We start from the raw sequence: 21,776 nt of genomic DNA, 5'->3' as shown, positions 1-21,776 counted from the left end.
CCCTATGGTAATACTATGTTTAACTGTGAGGAACTGCCAGGCTGTTTCCCAAAGTGACCACACATTCCATTCCCACCAGTAGCGTGTGACAGTCCTGAGTCTCCAGGTCCCAGCTCAGACATAGTTGTCTTTCCCCAGCTTGTGGGTCATACTTTGGCTTCTTTGCATAGCTTTTCGTTGGAGGCTGAAGACTAGATTTGCATTGCAGCGACTCTGCATAGTGTGGCATCACCTCTAGGGCTGTTGTTGTTTGCTTGTTTAGTTAATGGAAGGTTATTTTAATGAAATCACCTCTTTCCCACATCATCATGATGTCGCCCCTGGGAGGAGCGGGGTGCAACCTTGGGTACTCATATCATCCTGGGGTAACAATGGCTTTGGCAGATTCTCCCTGGCCACACCCAGCTGTGAGACTCCGCTATTGCCTGTTGAGTTTTTAATTAATTTTTATCAATGTTTCATGGCATAAATTGCTCCACAAACTGATCCAGTCATCAGACTCCCAGACTTCTTTGCAAGGATAGCCCCTGAGGTCAGTGTTGGTGATTCTTCAGAGTCCAGCAGGGTTCTCCAGTTCCTCTTCTCCAATTTCTCTCCAGTGAATGAGCCAGCCTAAATTTAGCCTTTATCTCCAGAGTTCATCAACACTCCACCCCAACTGCCTTTCACCACAACCTCCACCTTTATTAATTTATTTTTATGTGGTGCCGAGGACTGAAGCCAGTGCCTCACACGTGCTAGTCAAGCGCTTGGCCACTGAGCCCGTCCTGGCCCCAGCCCACCCCCACTGTTTTGAAGAGCACCCTTAGGTTTGAACTGCTCTACAACCTGCTGCAAATGAGGTCAGATCTTTGGGGAAAAGATTTGGTGATCTTTCTTTCACAGCCACTTTCTGTGCAGGGGCAATTCCTGAGCCAGGGCCGGGGTGCTGGCCGGGGAACAGCATACCTCTCCGACTCCCTCTCTGACACCCTCATCCAAGGAATTGAGTGTTGACAGAGAAGGGGTGCAGCAGCCTCAGGTGTCCCCAGTTCCCTTTCTACCCCTCAGTGGAACCCCTGACTCCACAAGCTGGGGAAAGGGGCAACAGTACCCCAAGATTCTCAGGCGAGGTTGAGGATCCATCCCACCATCTCTATTCACCACAAACTGAATCTCAACAACGGGGAGCTGAGCGGGGGAGGAGGGTTGAGGTCTTACTCACCTGGAGCTGAGGCGGCAGGAAGCCAGCTGTTCTTAGCTGCCCAGCCTGGAGTGCAGTTTTCTTTTCCATCTTGCTGGACTGAGGGTGTGGGCCTTGATTTATATACCACAGACTCTTTCTTCTTATTGAATTTTAATAGCTTTTCTTGCATAAATGCTTATTCATTTACTGGATGCTCTTAGGACCATGTCCAGAGGTGAAACCTCAATGTTGTTTTAAGATTAATCTATATTCTTGTATTCAGCTACCTTTTGTCCATTTTCACTGGTTCATTATGTTAATAAACATTGTGTTTGTTTCTTGTCACTTAATGACTAATAAGGGCTTTGGATGACTTATGACCTACAGATAAAGCATCATTAAGTTAGGTGTGAGAGAAGTGGGGAAGGGCCTGCCTGATCCCACACCTCAGCAGGTGATCAGGTGTGTTACGGTTTAAACACAAGGTGACTCCCAAAAGCTCATGTGTGACACAATGCAAGAATGTTCAGGGGTGAAGTAATTAGATTATGGGAGCTGTAACCTAATCAGTGGATTAATCCACTAATATGGATTAACTGGGTGATAACTGTAGGCAAAGTAGGGTGTGGTGGAGAAAGCAGGTCATTAGGGGCAACTTTGGGGTTTATATTTTGTTCCTGGTTAGCAAAGCACTCCCTCTCTCTCTCTCTCTTTCTGCTTCCTGGTTGCCACATCCTGAGTTGCTTTCCTCCACTGTGCCCTTCCACTTAGCCAAAATAACCTTTCCTCCTTCAGGTTGTTTGTGGCAGGTATTTTGGTCACAGCAATGCAAAGCTGACCAAAACAGGCAGCTTGTGGTTTGCTAAGGCCAAAAATTCTTCCATATTCCTCTCATTAAGGGATGAGGCCTGAGTTTCTCCCCTTGAATCTGGGCAGGCATGTGATTGTTTTGAGCAGTAGAGCAGAAGGGACATTATGTGACATTGTGGCTTCATTGGAAAACCCAGCTGCCATGTTGCAGGAGCACTCAAGCAATCCTCTGGGGAATCCACATGGAGGAGGGTCAAGGCCTCCTGACAACAGCAGGCACGTGTGAATGAGCCTCCCTGGAATCGGACCCTCTGGCCCTATCAGCTAACCCCCAGCTGACCTCCTTCCTACAACCCCATGAGAGACCAAGCCAAACACCCAGCTAAAGTACTCTCGAGTTCTTAATCCTTAGAAACTGTGAGATTATAAATGCTTATTTTTTTAAATTTATTTTTATTGTAAGCAAATGGGATACATGTTGTTTCTGTTTGTACATGGAGTAACAGCATACCATTTGTGTAATCATACATTTACATAGGGTAATGATGTTTGATTCATTCTGTTATTTTTTCCTCCCCTCCCACCCCTCCCACCCCTCTTTTCCCTCTATACAGTCCCTCCTTCCTCCATTCTTGCCCCCCTCCCACCCCCCATTATGTGTCATCATCCGCTTATCAGTGAGATCATTTGCCTTTTGGATTTTTGAGATCGGCTTATCTCACTTAGCATGATGTTCTCCAATTTCATCCATTTGCCTGCAAAAGCCATAATTTTATTATTCTTTAGAGCTGAGTAATATTCCATTGTATATATATATATATATACCACAGTTTCTTTATCCATTCATCAATTGAAGGACATCTAGGTTGGTTCCACAGTCTGGCTATTGTGAATTGAGCAGCTATGAATGTTGATGTGGCTGTATCTCTGTAGTATGCTGATTCTAAGTCCTTTGGGTACAGGCCGAGGAGTGGGATAGCTGGGTCAAATGGTGGGTCCATTCCAAGTTTTCTAAGGAATCTCCACACTGCTTTCCAGAGTGGCTGCACTAATTTGCAGCCCCACCAGCAATGTATGAGTGTACCTTTTTCCCCACATCCTCTCCAACACCTATTGTTGCTTGTATTCTTGATAATCGCCATTCTAATTGGGGTGAGATGGAATCTTAGTGTAGTTTTGATTTGCATTTCTCTTATTACTAGAGATGTTGAACATTTTTTCATATGTTTGTTGATTGCTTGTAGATCTTCTTCTGTGAAGCATCTGTTCATATCCTTAGCCCATTTGTTGATTGGGTTATTTGTATTCTTTGTGTAGAGTTTTTTGAGTTCTTTATATATTCTGGAATAAATGCTTATTTTTTTAAAGCTGTGTGGTTTAGGGTAGTTTGTTACTTGGAAAAACTAATATATATAGCTCATTCCAGGAGTGAGGTCAATAACAAATACCTAAAATGTGGGAGTGGCTTTGGAACTGGGTGGTGAGCAGAGGCTAGGAGGACTTTGGGGTTAGTTAGTACAAGTCTGCAAAACTTTGTATTAGTTATTTACAGCTGTGCACCAGTGTCACCACAAATAGCAGCTTAAGACAAAAACCAAAAAAGGTAATTTTTTTTTTTACCCAGAGATTGAACTCATGGGTGCTTAACCACTGAGCCACATCCCCAGCCCTTTTTATATTTTATGTAGAGACAGGGTCTTGCTGAGTTGCTTAGGGCCTTGATAAGTTGCTGAGGATAGTTTTTTTAAAAAATTTTTTAATAACTGCAGATGGATAGCATGCCTTTATTTTATTTGTTTTCATTTTTTTATGTGGTGCTAAGGATGGAACCCAGGTCCTCACCCATGCTAGGCAAGCACTCTGCCACTGAGCTACAGCCCCAGCCCTCAAGGCTAGATTTTGGTTGAGATTCTAAGCAGTCCTTGTGCCTCCACCTCCTGAGCTTCTGGGATTACAGGTATATGTCACCACACCTGGTTACAAAGGTAATTCTTTTAAAAATTTTTTCTTTGTAGTTGTAGATGGACAGAATGCCTTTATTTTATTTTTATGCGATGCTGAGGATCCAATCCAGTGCCTCAGACATGTTAGGCAAGTGCTCTGCCACTGAGCTACCAAAGGTAGCTCAACCCCCAAAGGTAATTCTTATTATCTCAGTTTCTGTGGGATCAGGAGTATAGGTATAGCTGAGCAGGGTCCTCTGCTTAGGGTCTCACATGACTTCAATTAAAGTGTTAGCTGAGGCTGTGGTCTCATCTAAGACTCAAACAGGGAAGGAACCACTTTTGTTGGCAAATTCAATTCCTTGCAGCTCTACTGAGAGCTTCCTCTTCCCCCTGTGTGGCTACTGGCTGGAAGTCATTCTAAGCTCCTAGAGATGTCAGTTCTTTGACACCTGGGCTTCCCCCTACAGGCAGTCCACAAAATGTCAGCTTATTCACAGCAAGCAAAGGAGAGAGATTCCAGAAAGACTGATGCTATCAACTTAGGAATATATTCGAATATTCGAATCACGCACGCCCATCACCTTTGCCATGTACTGTGTCCGTCAGAAGCAGGTCAAGGCCCCACCCACACCCATTAAACAAGGATGCGAATCCCAAGAGGGGAGGATCATGGAAGCTGCCTTAAGACACCTGGTGACCTTCATAAGTCTGACGGTGAAGGCTAAAAGGAAAGTGAGAAAAAATGCCATTGCAAACAAGGAGATCCTCGCTACATAGAGGCAGGGAGTTTAGCAACCCTGTCACCTGTGGCAAAGTGGAAAGTGGAAAATGCACCTAATGAACTGTACGATCTAGTAAACAGGCAAGATGTTGAAGGCACCCCCTCATTTCTTCTTCTGTCTTAGAACAAAATGTGAGAGGTGAGATATAAACAGATAGAGGCACTGCAACACCAAAAAGAACTAGGATTTGATGAGTTTGAAAATTCCCAGGCTCAAAAAAAAAAATGTCTCTCCAGCCAGCAACAATGTTAGAATTAAGAAACTGGCTTCTGGGAAAAGATCAAACAGGACAGTGTCAGGAAAATATGGTATAAAGTTGAAGTCAAGGGTATGACTATAAAATTTCCTACTAAGATCTTAGATCAAGGTTTCCAGGACCCTTAATGGTGTTTTCTATCAGCATAAGCCCAAGATAGAGGGGAATTTAACTCAAAGAGTTTTGGGGGTTTAGTCTAATGAAGTGAACCCAATAAGATTCATAAAAATCTACAAGGATTTTAAGAGAATTGTATTGACAGAAACATTACCAGTTTAAATTGTAAAGGACAGAGGCAGCATAAATGGAAAAGAGGTATTTGGACTCAGACTTCTATGGATGAAAGGCAGACTGAGAAAACTACTCAGCTGCAAACACATGCTATCTTTTGTGGAAAAGGATAGATGACTTGGGGGTAGAGCCAAGATCCATGAATGATATTCTTAGGACTTAACTGGAGTCTTAATAGAAGAATTGCCACTGAGTCCTGCGTGTTTCTCACACTTCCCCCGTTGAACACAAGGTATCACTGCTATGAAAACATAGCAGTTACCCCGTGCCTGCCCCGCCTTGTTTGTTGGGTGGGTAGGGGAAGATGATATATCTTTCTATTCCACAGGTTTTCAGAAGGAAAGGAAAAGCACTTGGGGAGCTGTATCTAAGGAGCCATACCTGAGGTGCCTCCTGTATACCTGGACCAGCTGTCATGATGTGAGGACATTCAAGCATCCCAAGGAGAATCTTTGTGCACAGGAATGGCTGACCTCCTGCCAACATGTAGCACTCACTGCCTAGGTATGTGAGTGGGTCCCCCTGAAAGGGGATTCCACAGCCTCAGTCAAGCTTTTGTATGACAACGGCTCTGACTGACATCTGATCACAGCCTCCTGGGTGACACAAAGTCAGCCCCCAACTTTCAGCAACTCTCAGACACTGAGTAAGATAATAAATATTTATTATTTAAGCCACTAAGTTTTAGGGTAACTGATTATGCATAACGAAGTTTCCCAGGGCCATTTGGTTTAATCCTCCCAATGAACCCAGGTGAGACATCAGGAATGTCATAGATTCAAGCCATCAGTCATTTCATTATAAAAGGGGCAAAAATTATAACTTGCATTACCTTCTAGAACAGAAGTCAGCAAACTTTTTTTGGAAGGTACCATACTATTTTAGACTTTGAGAGACATACTGTCCCCCTCATAACTACTGAACTCTGAGTGGCTTGTAAGCAGCCACAAAGAACACAGAAACAAGTGGGTGTGGCTGTGCACCCATAACATCTACAAAACACCCCCCAAAACAAAAATAAATAAATAAATAAAACAGGCAATGGGCTAGATTTGGCCAGGGAGCTTCAGTGTGCTCGTACCTGCTCCATAACCAAACATCATCTCTTTCCATCATCATTGCACCGTCGGGAGATGTTGTCATCGAGTAAGTTTCAGCTTTTCTCAGTCATTCCAGAGTTAAACTCAGTCCTCTTGAGTCTTCTGTCCTCACTACCCTTCTATTTGGAATGGCCTCTCTGATCTCAGGACACTTCCCTAGTATCGTGGCATTGGAAGGAGACAGGACCATGGACCAGTATTCCAGACTACTGAGATGACCACTTCCCTCCCTCCCTCTCTCTCCCTCTCTCCTCTCCCCTCCTCTCCTCTCCTCTTCTCTCTCTCTTTCTTTCCTTCTTTCTCAGTACCAGGGGTCAAACTCAAGGGCCTCAATGCATGCTAGGCAAACGCGCTACCACTGAGTTACATCCCACCCCTTTCTATCTTATTCTGAGACACGGTCTTGCTAAGTTTTTACTGAGGCTGTCCTCAAATCTGCCATTCTCCTGCCTCAGCCTCCTGAGTAGCTAGTGTTACAGGCATGTACTGCTATGCCTAGCAAGACACCTTCATCTTGCTGACCTCTGGCTGTCAATCCAGGTACCCTGAATCTCCCTCCTATGAGCTGTGAGACCCCACAGGACCCACCAGAATCTCTCAGCTCTGCCCTTTTTGTATACAAAAATTCCAACATTCTTCCATGCCACTCACACATTCAAGACCTCATGGTGATCACAGCACAAGATAGACACACTGTGATTGTCACCCTAAGCCTAGGGCTTCCTGCTGAAGCTATACTGAGAGGTGAGGCCAGGAGTCCTCTACTCCGGATCCCCCAATTTATTTGAGGGTTTCTTTCTTTTCCAACCTCACACTTCTACCTCCAGAAAAGGTTCAAGGACAGAGCCTAGCATCTTAGCTCTCCCCTCCCCACTCCAATCTCCCAGCCCAGAGTTTGCTGCTGCTTCTCTTTGTTGTGCTTTTTCAACATCCTATCTCAATTAGATATTGAGATTCTTCCAATCTTCAGATACTTGAACCCAAGAAACAGAAGAAATAAGGTTTGTATCTTGTTCCTTTCTTCATCCCTTCCTTTGAAGCAATAGGGACAAGACCTAGATTGAAGACAGAAAAAAGGAAGAGGTCACATGTAGAAAATTTAGAACAATACTGCAAAATCATGTTCAAAATCTTCTTGTTTGGGGCTGGGGTTGTGGCTCAGTGGTAGAACACTTGCCTAGCATGTGTGAGGCACTAGTTTTGGTTCTCAGAACTATGTACAAATAAACAAATTAAATAAAGGTCCATCAACAACTAAAAAAAATTTTTAAAAATCTACTTGCTCAACAAGTAGATATTATTATTATTTTTAAACTATATATATATATATATATATATATATGTATTAGTTGTAGTTGGACACAATACCTTTATTTTATTTATTTATTTTTATGTGGTATTGAGGCTCGAGCCCAGTGCCTCACACATGTAAGGCAAGTGCTCTACCACCAAGCCACAGCCCCAGCCCCTAGATATTATTATTATTACTATTTTACATATAAGGAAACTGAAACCTACAGAGATTAAGAAGCTGGGGCTCTTGGCACAAAGTCCTGGATTTAGAACCAGAAGTCAAGACTGGAACTTGGGCATCCATTGGTGGTGTCCCAACTCTCCCTTCCTCTTCCTGACCCCAGCACTGTCCAGGGCACAGATGGACCCTGGCTCCCTGAGCCCCTGCCATACCATACAATTCTAATCCCAGTACTCTATCCTAGAAGAATATGGCACTTCCTCCTTTGTCAGTCTTGGCGATCTTTCTCAGAACCTCCCTCGCTGCTGACCTGTCAGGTGGTAGCAACTGGGACGCTGGTTCTTAGTTCCACCCTTGTTTGGCTGCATGACCTGGACCCTCGGGTCTCAATTTTCTCACCTGTAAACTGCAGATTACAACAGTGATTCAGTACATGGCCACTGAGGGCCTGCTCTGGCAGGCAATGTGCAGGAGGCTGGGGTTATACAAGAGACTAACACTGTGGGCATTCAGCGATGAAAGCCATCCTGTGGTGCAGGATTTGCCCTGCTGATGGGGGCTTCTCAGGGAGGTTCTTTTGATCCGTGAGTGCTTTTTTCCCTAAAGGATGTGTTGATAGGTGCTTTCTTGTTTCATCAGGCTGCTGGAGCCCCAGAACAGTTGGCAAAGCAGTTGGTCTTTTTGCCTCCTATTTTTAGGTGGGGTAGATGTGGTGGGACCCAGGGGGTCTGGGAGATTGGGAGCCTCATATTCAACAAGTTGCAGGGAGGATGGGGGGGCATTGGCAGATGCTCCCTTTCAGGAATGGATGGGAAAATTCCCATTCATCCCTCCCTGATAACAGAAGTCAAAGGCCACCTCACCTCCTTAGTGCACTTCCTTGACTTCCTCATAAAACATATACCTCAAAGACGGCTTAATGGTCCACCCTCTGGGCTTCCCCCAGCCCTTGCTTGTTGTTCCATACCAAGAGATACCGAACAATAGGGGCCTTATCTGATGCAGATAGTTTCTCCTCCGAGCCCCCATTCTAGTGTCCCTAATTATGAAATGTTAGAAATTAGGAGTCCAGGGGCTGGGAATGTAGCTCAGTGGTAGAAAGCTTGCCTAGCATGTGGGAGTGCCTGGACTGCATCCCCATTACTGCCCCCCACGCCCCTGCAAAATGAGGAATCTAGAGTTTGGAGTCACCCATATAGCTGACATTCCCCTCTTGGCCCTTTTCTAGCAAAATAACCCTGAGCAAAGTTATTTCTGTAAATTCGTTTCCTCTTCTGTAAAAATGAATGATTATCATGCCTGCCTCCCCAGAATTAAAGGGTTTTTTTTGTTCAAAACCAGCGATGTCTCTCAGACCTCCCTCGCTGCAGACCAGTGTCAGGTGGTAGCAACTGGGACGCTGGTCACCTGGTATAGGGGGGTAAAAGAGGTCTCTTGCAAGCCCCAGACCTAGAGGGGTTGCACCGCCAAAGGTCTGTTTATCCTTTTGGCATCACAGGCCGGGTGTGCGTGGTGGCGGAAGAAGAGGCACGGTGGGTGCCTCTGGATACCCAGAGACCCAGAACCAGCTGTAGGTCAGATCACTCAGAAAGTGGCCAAGCTGAGCTGGAGACAGGTCTGCAACTCAACCGCAGTCGCTTTCCACGGCCTCTGCTGCTGACGCACACCCACCTCCTTCAGTATTTTCCTTCTCTTTTCTCCTCGCCCCCGCTTCTCTCCTCCTCTAATTCCGTGGCTTCCCCACGTGGGAGGCGGGGTCTCTAGGCAGGAGATGGGATGTCAGACCCCCCAGCCTAAAGCTGGGGAAAGGACCCTCCAGACCCGGGCTCTGGCTCTGGTTCACAGTGGGGTGACGACGTCAGGGTCTCTGGAACCCCCGCGAGTCCCCGGAAATGGGGGCGGAGTCTGGGGAGCCCGAAATGGGGAATGGGACTCGTAGACTACCAGGGAGTTCCTCTGCCTGCGAGGACGCGTGAGGGAGTCCCTCAGCAGAGTGGTGGGCAGGGCTTCCCTGTGCCCTGGGCCTTGCCGGAGGAGGCGTGGTCTCCCGGGAGGGGCGTGGTCTCCCGAGAAGGGGCGTTGCTCTGCGGACTAGGGCAAAGCTAGGCCGCAAGGGGCGGAGCCTTAGGTGAGGCGGGGCTTCCGTGGGCGGAGCCAATTAGGCGGGGCCTCGATGTAGGGGGCGGAGCGTCGCAATTCGCGTTCGTCCCCCTCCCCGCGGCCCCGGGTGTCCCCGTGACGAGGCAGCGCGGAGCCGCCGCGGGCCCGGCCCATCCCGCCGCAGCAGCCCGGGGGCCGAGCGGGGACGAGGCGGGGAGGGAGCAGCACACAGCGGCGATCCGAGCGCGGCCAGGTGAGGCCGCCAGGGCTGAGGGGGCGGGGGCTGCGCCGGGCGGGCACGGGGGGCGTGTTTGCGTGTCTGTGGGTCACCGGGGGAGTGGGTCCGAGGCCGGTGCCTGTAGCTGTTTGCGCGTCTTCTGGTCCCTGCAGTCGCGGGTCGGGGCTGGGTTCTGCGCCCGTCCGGACTCTGCCCGCGGGCCCCCGGTGTGCAGGACTGTGCACGCGCGCGCATGTTTATGTGGAGGGGCCGTTGGCTGTGTGTGTATCTGCGTATGCGCTGGGCCGTCATTGTGCCGCCCCGGGCGCGGGGCGCGGGCCTGCCCAGCCAGTCCCTACAGCATAGGGATGTTTTCCAAACAGGCTGCCTGCAGGAGACAGCTCTGCTGCAGCCTGAGCCAGAGGGGGGAGCGCCGCCGCCCCCACAGGCTTCCAGAGACCCAGCGGCCTGGGGACCGCGGACACCCGAGAGAGGGAGGGGGTGCGCACCCAGGGAAGTCCAGGGGCCTGCCCTCAGGGCGAGGTCAAGATGGAGAGACTGAGGCAGATGGATGGTGAGGTGGAGGTAGACGACAGGAGGAGAGGGGGAGGAAGGTGGAAAGAGAAAAGGACAGTGCTGGGAGGACAGAGAGTCATTGAGAAACAGACAGACGGACAGAGGCCTAGACCTACAAAGGGGCAGAAAGATGATGATGGATAGATGGGTGCAAAGAACCTGACAGATGGTAACTCAGAGGTGCTGGAGCTAAAAGCTCAAGTCAGGAACTGAGTCCCAGACCAGGTTAAGAGCCCCCAAGTCCTGGGTTGCCCTCCTTCCAAGCCCATCCCAGACTGGAATCTTGGTCACCAGCCAAGTTGTTCCATCCCTCTGGCCCCACCAAATATCTGGGACCTCTGACTCTGCCACCTCCCCGTCTTGTTTCCATTCCACCCATCTGCCCTTCGTGGTGTTCCAGCAACCTGTGTCAGTTGAGGGGAGGCAGAGGTGAAAGGTTGCCAATAACAATAGATATTCGAAAGGTCACTCTGCCTTAACCTGGGTCTTGCAGCAGACTGGACCTGGGATTGAGGAGAACTGGGGTGGGAAGCTGCAAAGCTCTCTTCTTTCTCACTCTGACCAGAATGGTGCTGGAAGGAAACCCTGAAGTGGGGACCCCCCGAACCTCAGACCTCCAGCACCCCGGGAACAAGGGCTCTTGCATCCTTTCTTCCAGTGAAGATGCACAGCCGGGCGAGGAGCCCATCAAGTATGGTGAACTCATCGTCCTGGGGTGAGCCTCCCTGGTCCAGGAGGAACGGGCACCCAGCAGCCAGAAGTAGGGCCCCAACTCCCCACAAGTAGGGCCTTCTGCTGTTTGTCCCTTGTTCCCTTCCCAGCTGAAAGACAAAATTGACCAAACCCACCTCAATTCATAAAGATTATTTTATCTTCCTGTTTCTCATAAATTCCTGAGACAACTCTAACAGCCCACTCAAGTTTCTGATCATTTGAGAAAAAAAGTAACATCAGCTGCCTTCTGCAATGCTCCTGCGATGTGTTGTGTGGGGCAAAGAACTCTGGTTCTGCAACAAAACTGCTTGATTCCAATTCTGCCTCTGCGAGTTGCTGAACTTCCCTGTGCCTCCGTTTCCCCGTTTTACAAACAGGGATGATATTATTCCCTACCTCAGAGGGTTGTCGGAAGGAAGGAAGGAGGTGATTTCTGTAAAGTACGTAGAACAGCGCCCGACACGTATCAAGTGATCTGGGAGGCAGGCCTGTGCCAAGCCCTTTCATGGACATTATTTCATTTCAATCTTCACAAAGATGCTGTGAGGAAGGAGGTGAGGAAACCGAGGCTCAGAGAGGGGAAGTGACTGGCCCAAGGGCACACAGCTGGTAAGTGGCAGGGCTGGAATTTGGACCCAGGTCTTTCTTACTCTAGGTCTAGTGCACTCTCACGAAACCACAGCTCACCCTCGTGCTACAGATGGGAAAACTGAAGCCAGGAGAGAGGAAGCAACTGGCATTGGTGGCTGGGCAGTCCTTATCCTTTCCTGGTTTGGGCCTGACCTGAATCCCTGCCCCTCCCTCACAGCTCTTGCCCCAGGCACAGGTCCCTCTTCTGCCTCCTTCATCCATGTCTCCTTGTGGCCTCTCTCTGCCATCAGTCCAGAAGAAACTACTTGATAAGCTACAGTCTCATGATGATGATTATCAAGGATTAATAATAACTACTGTTTGTTGACACTTAGGTGTCATGGGCTTTTTTTCCCTTCATAACAATAATAGCTAACACTTATCAAGGGCTTGCTGTCACTGTGCCCAACTCTGCCAAGCATTTTCAAATGTTTTATCTCATTTGGTTCTCAAAATGAAACTACTAGGTAGGTTCTGAAAAATGAGCCCCATTACTCCAGGCCCATCTGGATCCTGATCCTGGGTTCTGACCACTGCCATCTAGACCACCCCTCTCCCCATGGGAAGAACTGAAAAGGGCAAAAGCAAGGCCTCTCTCAGAGTGCTTGCCTGAGAATAACAGCTGCTTGTTGTCCACAAGGGCTGGCTTTGCAACTGAGGGCAAGGCCACTGATGGGGGAGTATGCAGACCTAACATACCCTCACCAGCCATCTGTTCTCTGCAGAGCAGGGAAGCTCCACCCTGCCTGTGCATCAGAGCGACTGGAAAGCACATTGAAAACACACATTGACAGGCTCACCCCAAACCTACAGAATCAGAATCTCCATGGGTAGGGCCAGAGAATCTGGACTTAAAAAAACTCACCAGGAGATTCTGATTTAAATGGTCTTTGTCTGTTTGTGGCAGCTATTCACCCATCAGTTCCTGCTCCAAAACTTTCTGTGGCTCCCCACTGCCTACAGAATAATTCTTGACTTGTGCTCAGGGCCCTTCTACCAACTTCATCTTCCCCTGCTACGCTTTACAACCCAAATCACCAATCCCTGATCTCACCAAATCCTGCCAGCCCCTGGGCCTCAGCTCAGGTGGAGACCTCCATCTAGAAGGATGTCTGCGAGTCTGGAGTCAGGCAGACCTGAGCTCAAATCGGGACTTTTTAACTTACTAGGCTGGGGCAAGTTTCTCTACCTCCCTGAGCCTCCATTTCTCTTATTCGTAAAATGGGAAGAAAGACACTTGCCTGGCAGGACATTGCACAGATTCCATTAGGTAATTAATAACGTGAAGGGCCAGGAACACAGAGGCAGCAGTACATGGCAGCGACCAAGGCTCTGACTCACCCCATCTTTGCTTCTCATCGTCATTTCCCCGGGACAAGAGCTGCAAAGGTGGGTGGCAGTGTGACACGTATGGAGAGACAGAGGTAGTGGCGTCCTGGACCTGCTCATGTCCTTCATTCATGTTCTAGTAGTGGTGTAATAAATCATAGTTTGCTACAGGTGAATCCTTTCTAGCTCTTTATGGCCTTATATAGGTGTTCCCTCTCCCCAGAAACCTGAACCTAGGGTCAGAATTCCCTCTGCCTCTGGGCCTGGGGTGTGCTTGGCGTGGGCCCAGGGGCATGTTGTTGTGCCTGGGTCCTTGGGAAATTGGAGGCCCCCTCCACTGGTGGCTCAAAACTGATCACCGATATATCATTTCTGCCATCCCAGCATCCAGCAGCTGCCCGGGCACAGCTCAGGCATCCAGGAACACTTGGTTAATTGAACGCAAGACACCCCCCCACACACACACCCAACTCCCCAATCTGCTAGCTTTGGTTGGTTCCCGATCTTGTTTAAGAAGGTTGGCAGTTTTCTTCAAGTCTTGCCGGGGGCTCACTTTCTCTTTCTCTCTCTCTCCTCCTGCAACCCTTTTTTCTTAATCCCCACAACCACAGCTACAATGGGTGTCTGGCAAGTGGGGACAAGGGCCGTCGGCGAAGCCGCCTGGCACTGAGCCGCCGGCCACATGCCAACGGAGTGAAGCCAGACGTCATGCACCACATCTCCACACCACTCGTCTCCAAGGCAAGCAGTTTATCCCAGCAGATGGCACCGTCCTGCCCACCCTGCCCCAGGTCCAGCTCTTCAGCCTTCCCAGACCTGCCAGCTGCAGCCTTGGTGGCGCCGGGGAGTGCACTGTGCTGTCACTCACAGCCTCGTGGCTACCAGCAGAATGGTGATGGTGGGAAATCCTGTAGTGTGCACAGGACTTTACAGTTTGCAAAATGTTTTCTTGACCACCAGACCTCACTCACTGGATGGAAATGATTGTTTTAGAGGTCAGCCAAGGCTCCTAGAGTGGAATATGATGGTTACACAGCAGTAGCAAAGAGAAAAACTTGACCTTAGAGGATCAGGGGTAGAAATCAGCTTCTGCTAGTTCCAGCTGTGTGGAACCAGGTCACTTCTCTCTGAACTGCAGCTCCCTCAACTGTAAAATGGGAACCATAAGTCCATCTTTGGGGTGACTGGAGGATTAAGTAGGATAATAGGTGCAGAGCACCTGCTGTGCAGACCCTCAGCACAGGATGCAGCTGCCCTTCCCCGGGGATAGGCACTGGGCCCTGAGCTCATTTCTGGCTCGGAAACTTACACCTCTCATGGTCACATGCCCTGGGAGGTGACTTCTTTCTCCCCACCAGGCACTGAGTAACCGAGGCCAGCACAGCATCTCATACACGCTGTCCCGGAGCCACTCAGTCATAGTGGAGTATACGCATGACAGCGACACAGACATGTTCCAGGTATGTTCAACCCCTCCACCAGCCTCCTGGCCTCTGAGTCCGCAAGCCAAGAGGAGGAGCTTTGGGGCATGCAGGGCAGTGCTCTGCTCTTCAGACGAGGAAGCAGGTGTCCTAGCATGGGCCACTGGCTGTGCAATGACAAGCAAGGCAGCAGCTGTGTCACCATGCGAACTTGAGATGCCTGGCGTGGGGGCCTTTGGCCTCTGAGGCCAGAGGGCAGGTGTGAGAGTCCTCATATCTGGGTTCAGATGCCAACTTCATCACTTATGATGGGATGACTTTGGGCAAGAGCCACCTGACCTCTCTGGGCCTTGGTTTCCCCAACTGTAAGTGGTACGGATAACAACACCCACCCCACAGGAAGATTAACTGAGGCGTTACACATAATGTGCTTAGCTTAAAGTACTCTTACTAAACAGTCACTGTTCGCTGTGAATATTTAAGCCTTCCATGCCAGAGGTGCCACTTTCCCACTGTTACACAAGCAGATCAACTAGCTTTTACTGAGTGTGGGGGAGGCAGAGAAGGAGAAGCTTCACCCGTGTCCAGTTGGATGTGGAGACCCCATCTGGAAGCCCAGAGCCCCTTCTCTGGCAGCCTTGTCAGGTGGTGGCCCTGCACACAGAACAGCCGCTGGGACACTGGGGAGGGAAGCCATGATTCCAACTGTGTGTGTGTAACCCCTGTGCTTGCCCTCCCCTCCCTTGCAGATTGGCCGCTCCACAGAGAACATGATAGACTTTGTGGTAACGGACACGTCCCCTGGAGGAGGAGCTGCAGAGGGCCCCTCTGCCCAGAGCACCATCTCCCGCTACGCCTGCCGCATCCTCTGTGACCGCAGGCCACCCTATACTGCCCGCATCTATGCCGCTGGCTTTGACGCCTCCAGCAACATCTTCCTTGGAGTGAGTAACCCCCAGGCAGGGACCAGCTCTTCATCAGAGAGTGAGCTAAGCGGGAGGCTGGGGAGGTGCAGGGCCCTGCAGTGGTGGGTCAACCCACAGTCAACCAAACCGTGACCCATGCAGGGCTCCAGGTCAGGTGCTGCCCAAGTCATGCGGGCCTCTCTGGATTGCCTCTGAACTTGGGGTAGAGAGGTAGCCCCTCTGGCACGCAGCCTGCTGGGGGTACTCAGGGATGTGATCTGATCCCTCATGTGGTCCCAGGAGCGGGCAGCCAAATGGCGGACCCCTGATGGCCTGATGGATGGCCTGACCACCAATGGGGTCCTGGTGATGCACCCTGCGGGCGGCTTCTCTGAGGACTCGGCCCCAGGTGTCTGGCGGGAGATCTCGGTCTGCGGTAACGTGTACACACTGCGGGACAGTCGCTCAGCCCAGCAGCGGGGGAAGCTGGTAGGTGGCCCACTCCATTTCCCCGACAGTCCTTCCCAGGCCTGCATAATATGTCCATCCCCCCGCCCAAGGTGGGAGATAACCTGCTGTCCTCATGCCCGAGGGAGCTCCAGTGGGCTCCATCTGGAATCCCAGGCTCAGGGAGTTCTTGGCACATGCCGCTTGCCTCCAGGCAGGAGCAGACCAGCATCCCCAGACGTACCTGTGCAGTGCTGGAGCTCCCTGGGGTGCTGAGGAGTGGAGCTACGCAGACACGCCATGCAGGGCAAGAGCAGTGAGGCTGCGGCAGCTTCAGACATCACGCCCTCTTATGAGGATGACACTTGGCCCACGTGTGAGCAGTTTATAGCCTTGAGTGCTGGCAGTTTGTAGCGTGTCTGTCACTTATAAGCAGGTTTTGCTTTATTATCCTCTCCCAGCAGGAGAGGGCCATTGGAGTAGTTCTGACAGTACCCGCCACGTGGAAGCACCATGTGGCACAGATCAGAGCATGCAGGTTCGGAGCTGGGAGTGAGTCCTAGTGAGAGGTCGCATGTGGCCACACAGGGCTCTTCCCAGGTGTAAGCACACCGGCCAATGAGATGGAAACCTCAGAGAAAAGCAGGGCTGATCTAGAGATTCTACTGGGAGAGCTGAGAAGCATTATTTTAAAAATCTATGCACACGAACTATCCAGATACTTGTTGAGCTATGTGCCAGGAACTTTCCCAAGTGTTTATGTTGATTGATTCATTTAATCTTCATGAGACCCACTTGAGATGGGGACATGGAACCCACCTTGAGGATGAAGAGACTGACACACAGAGAGGTTAAGCTGTTCTCTTAAGAACACAGAGTTGCTGAACTGTGAGGTTACTCCAGAGTCCTTGCTGTTAACCATGAACTCTAGGACAGCTGATTTGACCTCAGTATCTAGCATTCTGCATGAGAGGTGTTTTCCGCCTCTACCATTATGGGACAGCTTTGGAAAGTGTTTTAGAAAAACTCTATTTGGGTCCTAACTCCTGGTTTGACCAGTGACGACACCAAAGCCCAGGCTGGGAGTGAGGGACAGCAGGTGCCTGGGGAGCATCTGCTGCCCTCCCACGTGGCCTCCCAGCCTGCCCTGCTGACCCAGCATGCCTGTCTGGAGAGTGTTAGTGGGATGGACGGATGGCTTGTCTGGGGTGAGGCTGCCTGATGGTGGGGCTGGGGCCTCTAAGGCTAAGGCCCCTCTGCTGCCTCTGGCAGGTGGAAAATGAATCCAACGTGCTGCAAGACGGCTCGCTCATCGACCTGTGTGGGGCCACACTGCTGTGGCGCACTCCGGCGGGGCTGCTGCGGGCACCCACGCTGAAGCAGCTGGAGGCCCAGCGGCAGGAGGCCAATGCAGCGAGGCCCCAGTGCCCTGTGGGCCTCAGCACCCTGGCCTTCCCCAGTCCAGCCCGCGGTCGCACAGCACCTGACAAGCAGCAGCCCTGGGTCTACGTCCGTTGCGGCCATGTCCACGGCTACCACGGCTGGGGCTGCCGGCGGGAGCGGGGCCCCCAGGAGCGCGAGTGTCCTCTCTGCCGCCTTGTGGGGCCCTATGTGCCCCTGTGGCTTGGCCAGGAGGCTGGCCTCTGCCTGGACCCTGGGCCGCCCAGCCACGCCTTTGCACCCTGTGGCCACGTCTGCTCTGAGAAGACTGCCCGCTACTGGGCCCAGACACCGCTGCCGCACGGCACCCATGCTTTCCACGCCGCCTGCCCCTTTTGTGGGGCCTGGCTCACTGGTGAACATGGCTGTGTCCGCCTCATTTTCCAGGGGCCACTGGACTAGGCTGCTGGGGCCTTTGCTATCATGCCCACCTGCCCGCCCAGGTCCCCCACCCCCTGCAGCCCAGATGGAGCTCTGCATGTGGGACTCTACCTGTTGGCACATAGCCTCACCGGTTGGACACATTGGATGGGCTGTGGCCCTCCCCTAAGCTCCGGTTCCCAAGGGGTCCCCAAGATCTCTACCCTGGTCATACTGGTCAGCACCAGTGCTGCCCCAGGCTGATGGAGGGAGTCCAGCCCCATGCCCCTGCCCTTCCTGGGGCATCCCACATCTTGCCACCTACACTGTGCCCCTGGGGGAGTGAAGGAGCTGTGGTTCCTGACCCCCAGCTTAGGCTGGCTGTGCCCTGAGCCTGCCAAGTCAGTAACAGATATCTGTCCTTCTGCTGCTGCCCCGGGCTCCCCTATAAACCTCACTGCTCAGGACTGCCCTGACAAATCCACGTGTCCCGCATGCATGCAGATCCTCCAACCCTGAGCAAGTGCTGGGTGGGCAGCGGGCTGGCACTGGCATTTGCTGATGCCCACCACAGGCTAGACTCTGTGCCCAGTGGGCTCTGGGGATGCAGAGATAATCAGGTTCTCCACATGATCTAGTGGAGGATGGACCAAATTACCAAATAACAGAATTCTTGGGGACTGGGGAAGAGTCCTTGCTGGCCGTGGGAAAGTGAGTGAGGCTGAGATTCAGCTTCCATGGTGGCTCAGAATCCTCCAGGCCCATAGGATGGGATGGATGCTGTGCATACTCTGTGCAGGCTGCAGGCAAGGAAACAGGGCTGAGCGACAGATTCTAGGGACTGGAGCATGGACTGTAGGGGGCAGATGGGGCTAGAGCAGGAGGCAGGGCCAGGCTGATGGGAAGATGCTGGATGGAGGATTTGTACCCTTATTTGTGGACAGCCAGGAGTCAACAAAGCAGGGAGAGGACTCTTGGCTTCAGAGCATTGGCTCTGACACAAGGGCTACCATCACTGAGTGCCCACATGTGCCCCACACTGTGCTAATCGTAATAACAACTGTGTTCATTGAGCACTCACCAGGCACCAGGCTCTGCTTCTCGGAGGTTTTGTTGTTTAATCTTCACAGTAACCCAGGGAGGGAGGTGTTACCATTTGCATTTACAGGGAGATAAAGGCACATAACTAGAAAGTGGCCAAGTCAGGACTTGAACCCACAGCTGTCCATCGGGGTACAGCCTGCCCCTCTCCCTTATGCTGTGGCTTTCCTTCAGTGAGTGGGGCTAAACTGAGCATGGTGTTCAAGTCTGTTTCATCAAAGGGCTGGAAAATGGGTTGGTGGACATCCACTGCTCCATGACCCAGCCCCATGCAAGGCCCATCCTCCCCAGCTTCCTGTCTAAGGAGAGACCTGCCCAGGCTGGCATCAGAAGCTGGCAACCACATCTGCTGGCCACCTGCACCCCAGCCAGATGCAGTGGGTCATCAGCCAGACTGGGGTGTTCTGAGCAAGAACTGAAGGTTTTCTGAGAAGATACAGAGAGTCTCTCCAGAGGAAGGGCAGAGTTGGGAGGGCATCCCAGGTGAGGGAACAGCATGGCAGGACAGGGAAAATACTTGGTGACCAATGAGCTTGGTGTTCAGGAGGTGGGAAAGAGGAATGGGGCTGTGGGTGTTTGGGCTGGGGTCTGGTGAGCCCTGGTTGTCATGGAGTCCAAGTCTGAGTGGACTCCTTATGCATCCTGGTCATGGGTTATCTCTTTTTGTGAGCCAAGAGCCAAGCTGGGAGTGTTGCTAGGGTTGCCCTCTGACCAGCCAGGAAGTCAGGTAGATGGATGTTCTGGAGATATGAAAAAAGAAGGTTCTGCATGCAGGCAGGATCGGGGTATCATCCCAGTGCAGCAGGGATGCCAGACCCTTAGGAGTGCAGATTCCTGATGGTGCCCACCTGGAATCCAAGCGACTCAGGAGGCTGAGACAGGAAGATCTCAAGTCTGAGGCTACCTTGGTCAACTTAGCAAGACCCTGTTTCAAAAAAGAAAAACTACTAAGGATGTAGTTTAATAGTAGAGAGGCCCTGGGTTCAGTCCCCCGAACTGCAAAAAGGAGGAGTGCAATTTCCCCTGGAGGGAACGTCCCAAGGCCACACAGCTGGTTGGGACCAGAGACCTTGGCTGTTGAGAGGACAGAGGGCACCCTTGTCCCTTGTGTGATTAGAAGAGAGAGATGTGATTGCATCCTAGCTTCCTTGCTAAGTACTGCTCAGTTAGCATGGGATGGAGGGCAGAGAGGGATGCTGGAGTGGGTGTGGGAGCATTTCAAACCGCCCTACAGTGGTAGAAATACAGTTCTCCTCAGTCATTCCCTCCTCTGACCCTGTTGGGAACCAGAAAAGGGAACAATCTGATCCTATTTTTGGTAGGGAGTTGCAGACTCTGGGAGGAGAGACAAGGGGCACTACCTGGGTGCTGGAGAGAAATTAGAGGTGATGGCAGGAGGGGTCAGATGGCCCTGGACTTGCCGCAGCTCTGCCACTTGCCAGAGCTTGAAGCCTCATTTCCAAAGTTGTTAAATGGGATGATAGTCCCTCCTTGTCCGGTGGCTGTGAATGTCTGGAAGGCACCTGTGGCATAGTAGACACTTAACACTACTTCCTCACCTATCCCTTTGACATTCTCCTGGGGAAGGGCCAAGACAAGAGATGAGCATGACTCCAGTGAGTAGATGGCTCTACGTGAGTGTGTGTGTGCACGTGCGTTTTGGGGACAGGTGGAAGGGACAGTGTGGTGGAAGGTTTGAATAAGGCTAGACCCTAGTTCAGGGACTCTGGAAGACATCTGTGTGTTCTTAGGGAAGTCAATGAACCTCTTATCTTCAGTCTTTCCATCTGTGCAATGGGTAAAGTGGTATCCTATCTCAGGGGTTTTGCAAGAATTAAATGAGATTCTCCATGACAAGCGGCTGGCCAAAGACCTCAGTTAAGCGCTCCCATTATCTGCAATCATAAAAATGGGATCTTGAGCTTGGTTGAGGGGCCTGTGTACCCGGCTCTTTAGCTTGCCCGAGCTGCCCTCTGGTGGTCATGGACAGCTTTACCTCCTATGACATTTGACTTCACCATTTTATAACCATTTTAAAGACAATGAGAATTGAGAGGCAGGGAAAAAGGATGACTTTCCTATGGACATAGAGTCCTTTATTGGGCTCCTCCTTATAATGACAATTGTCAAGAGAGCCAACCGCTAGTAGCATTGTCGTGCCAAGCAGAACCTTGTGCACCTTTGTGAACGAGAAATTTGGCACCTGTGATGGGCAGTTGCTGCCCTCCACCTAGACGCAGGCATTGCACATACACGCACATACACGCACACAACTCTAGAGGGCAGTACTGCCCAGTCGACAGTCACTGAAGCCTACAATATCCTTGGAGTGGTTTCAGTTAGCCCGGTTTTCCAGCTGATGAAGCCAAGGCTCGGAGAGGTAAAGTGACCCACCTAAGGTCACAGAACCCGTTGGTGATAGAAACCCGATTTGACCTTAGGCAACCTGACTCCGCCCTCCGTCTGACCCGAGCCTGTAGCCATGCTCCCCACTCGGCCCACGTTCAGCACCAGACACTTCCACTTGCATGCCGCACCCAGGACCAGACTCCTGACTTGTTTAGAGTGGACTTCCCACCCGCCTCTGCGCTGGGCTGCCTTCCGGGGTCGCAGGAAACTTTCTTATCCTGCAGGCACCTGGCAAACACCAAGAAACCGCCAGCCCCTTCCTGCCCTCGCCCTGTGTGCTGAGGAAACTGTGGCTTGGAAATG

General features: G+C 51.1%; 2 protein-coding genes across 3 annotated transcripts in view; both read left to right on the top strand.

Annotated features, from left to right (window-relative positions):
• The first annotated feature begins 10,046 nt into the window (after positions 1-10,046).
• Positions 10,047-21,047, top strand: Peli3 (pellino E3 ubiquitin protein ligase family member 3). Of its 2 annotated transcripts, XM_047517335.1 has the most exons (8): positions 10,047-10,177; positions 11,283-11,432; positions 11,969-12,040; positions 14,002-14,131; positions 14,749-14,850; positions 15,561-15,755; positions 16,017-16,205; positions 17,436-21,047. In XM_047517335.1, exons 2-8 carry the CDS (start codon positions 11,284-11,286, stop codon positions 18,003-18,005), a joined length of 1,407 nt encoding a protein of 468 aa, XP_047373291.1. In that variant the 5' UTR covers positions 10,047-10,177; position 11,283; the 3' UTR covers positions 18,006-21,047. The 2 variants fall into 2 exon arrangements, with proteins under 2 accessions (XP_047373291.1, XP_047373292.1); XM_047517336.1 differs by lacking the exon at positions 11,969-12,040 and having other exon boundaries at positions 17,436-21,046.
• Positions 16,081-21,776, top strand: part of Dpp3 (dipeptidyl peptidase 3) — a 27,923-nt gene continuing 22,227 nt past the window's right edge. The window contains exon 1 of the mRNA XM_047517334.1: positions 16,081-16,205. The gene's annotated coding sequence lies outside the window, so the exon portion shown is untranslated. The remainder of the gene's footprint in view (positions 16,206-21,776) is intronic.

The sequence above is a fragment of the Sciurus carolinensis genome, chromosome 11 (genome assembly GCF_902686445.1).
Source record: "Sciurus carolinensis chromosome 11, mSciCar1.2, whole genome shotgun sequence".
NCBI lineage: Eukaryota > Metazoa > Chordata > Mammalia > Rodentia > Sciuridae > Sciurus > Sciurus carolinensis.
This window is presented reverse-complemented; position numbering and strand designations above follow the sequence as displayed.